General features: G+C 48.7%; 1 protein-coding gene across 1 annotated transcript in view; it reads left to right on the forward strand.

Annotated features, from left to right (window-relative positions):
* The first annotated feature begins 542 nt into the window (after positions 1 to 542).
* PDHA1 (pyruvate dehydrogenase (lipoamide) alpha 1) overlaps positions 543 to 1,667 on the forward strand; it is a 14,966-nt gene continuing 13,841 nt past the window's right edge. The window contains exons 1-2 of the mRNA XM_009325502.1: positions 543 to 635; positions 949 to 1,035. Coding sequence (XP_009323777.1) covers positions 543 to 635; positions 949 to 1,035 — 180 coding nt within the window. The remainder of the gene's footprint in view (positions 636 to 948; positions 1,036 to 1,667) is intronic.

Genomic DNA, 1,667 nt, shown 5'->3' on the forward strand with positions numbered 1-1,667 from the left:
GCTGTTGTGCTCTTGTTGCTTCATGAACGGCGTCTAAAGCTGCTTAGTAGTGCAGAGCTGACTTGCAAAATTCAAACTTCCTACAAGTTGCATGCCAAAAATGACTCTACAAGAAGCCCCTGTGTAGGCTTGCCTTTACCAGTGTGTTAGCAAGAACTGCTTTGTCCCTAGTGACAACTGAAAACAGCACTATCTATCTACTCACAGGTGGATTTCATGATAGCAAAAGTAATATTATTTTCAGATTTTTTAAGGCTTTCATCCCTTAGATGTGAAAAGTGGTAGCTTTATATTGCTTCTTTCATGCATCTCAGCCCGTGCCAAGGCACAGTGTACCTCAAGAGCACCTGCAGGGCAGCAGCACAAAGGTAGGATGCTGAGCACTGCCAGTGCTCTGCGCTGTCATCCAAACTTAAAGCTGAAGAAAGTGTGGTTATTTTCTGACTTCCAGCAAGCTAATACCAGCCTGGGTTTGCTTTTCTAATTGACAACTAACCAAATACATAAAGAGTTAGGCTTCTTCGTAACATCTGTCTACAGAGATGGCTACCCGTCTTCCTCACCTCTTCCTACTTTGTGTTATGGAGATGAGGAAGAAATCACATTGGCCGCTAGTGTCCTGTGTAATAGAACAGGTGGGCATCCAAGGAAGGAGGTGAACAGTGCAGTGGGGATCCAGATGAAGCTGTGTTTTGGAAATAGATGCCCACTTTCTATCCTCTCTGATGGAGGCTGAGGGTGTAGTTGGTTTGAAGAACATATTTTCAGTGCCAATTATGCCTTAAGCATTTACCACTTGTACTGCAAACGTGCTGAGCTCTGTGCAACACTCGGGACTCAGCAGACAGGCATTTGCGATGCCAACAGGTAAACATAATTTATTTTCTGATTTTTTTTGGGGGGGAGGGTTGCTACCTTTCAGCTGATCAGTTCGGTGTTCAACTACAGGGTTATGAGGGTGCCGACGTCAGCGCTGCTCAGGGAAGCAAATCAGGGGCAGGAGCCAATGGCCAGGTGTGGAGCCAGGATGGCGAGGTGAGCGGTTAACCTGGTTTGGGTGCTCCACCGCAACCCGGAGCGTAACCTCGGCGTGTAACCTCAGCGTGAGCCTGTAAGTGGGTGGGAAGAAAAGGGCAGGCTGGCTGGAGAGATCAGCAGATGCGATATGATGAGAGGACTCTCTAACATTTAGTTAAATCTTAACTTTGTTGCACATTTCCCAGGTGTGTGATGCCTGTGAAATTAAAAGGTACTGTTTTAACACTTCAGTTACTTTCTGCATACAAAAATCAGTCAGGGAACGCTCTTTACAGAGACCAACTCACGTATAGCAGAGCATGAAATACTCAAACCTGTGTCGCTGCCCCAGCCTATGCTGGATGGGCTACGTGAGGCAACAGCCAAAGCTGGGGAAAATGGCGTGGCCGGGGAAGAGGTGGCACGTCCAAAACACTCATTTTCCTATCAGGCTGGCCAAGGTCAGCATTGATCCAGCCTCGTCAGGCTCCAAGGTTTTTGAACAAATTAATCTTTTTCACAATTAATGATCGGCTCGGGAGCCCCTCCCGCTTATGGGGGGTCTCGCTGCCCCCCCGCCCTCCCCCTCCTCCCGGACACAGCCCACACACTCGCCAGAAACCCCCCCTCAGGGCTCCCGAGCCGGGCAG

Source organism: Pygoscelis adeliae, unplaced genomic scaffold (genome assembly GCF_000699105.1).
Source record: "Pygoscelis adeliae isolate BGI_AS28 unplaced genomic scaffold, ASM69910v1 Scaffold386, whole genome shotgun sequence".
Classification (NCBI taxonomy): domain Eukaryota; kingdom Metazoa; phylum Chordata; class Aves; order Sphenisciformes; family Spheniscidae; genus Pygoscelis; species Pygoscelis adeliae.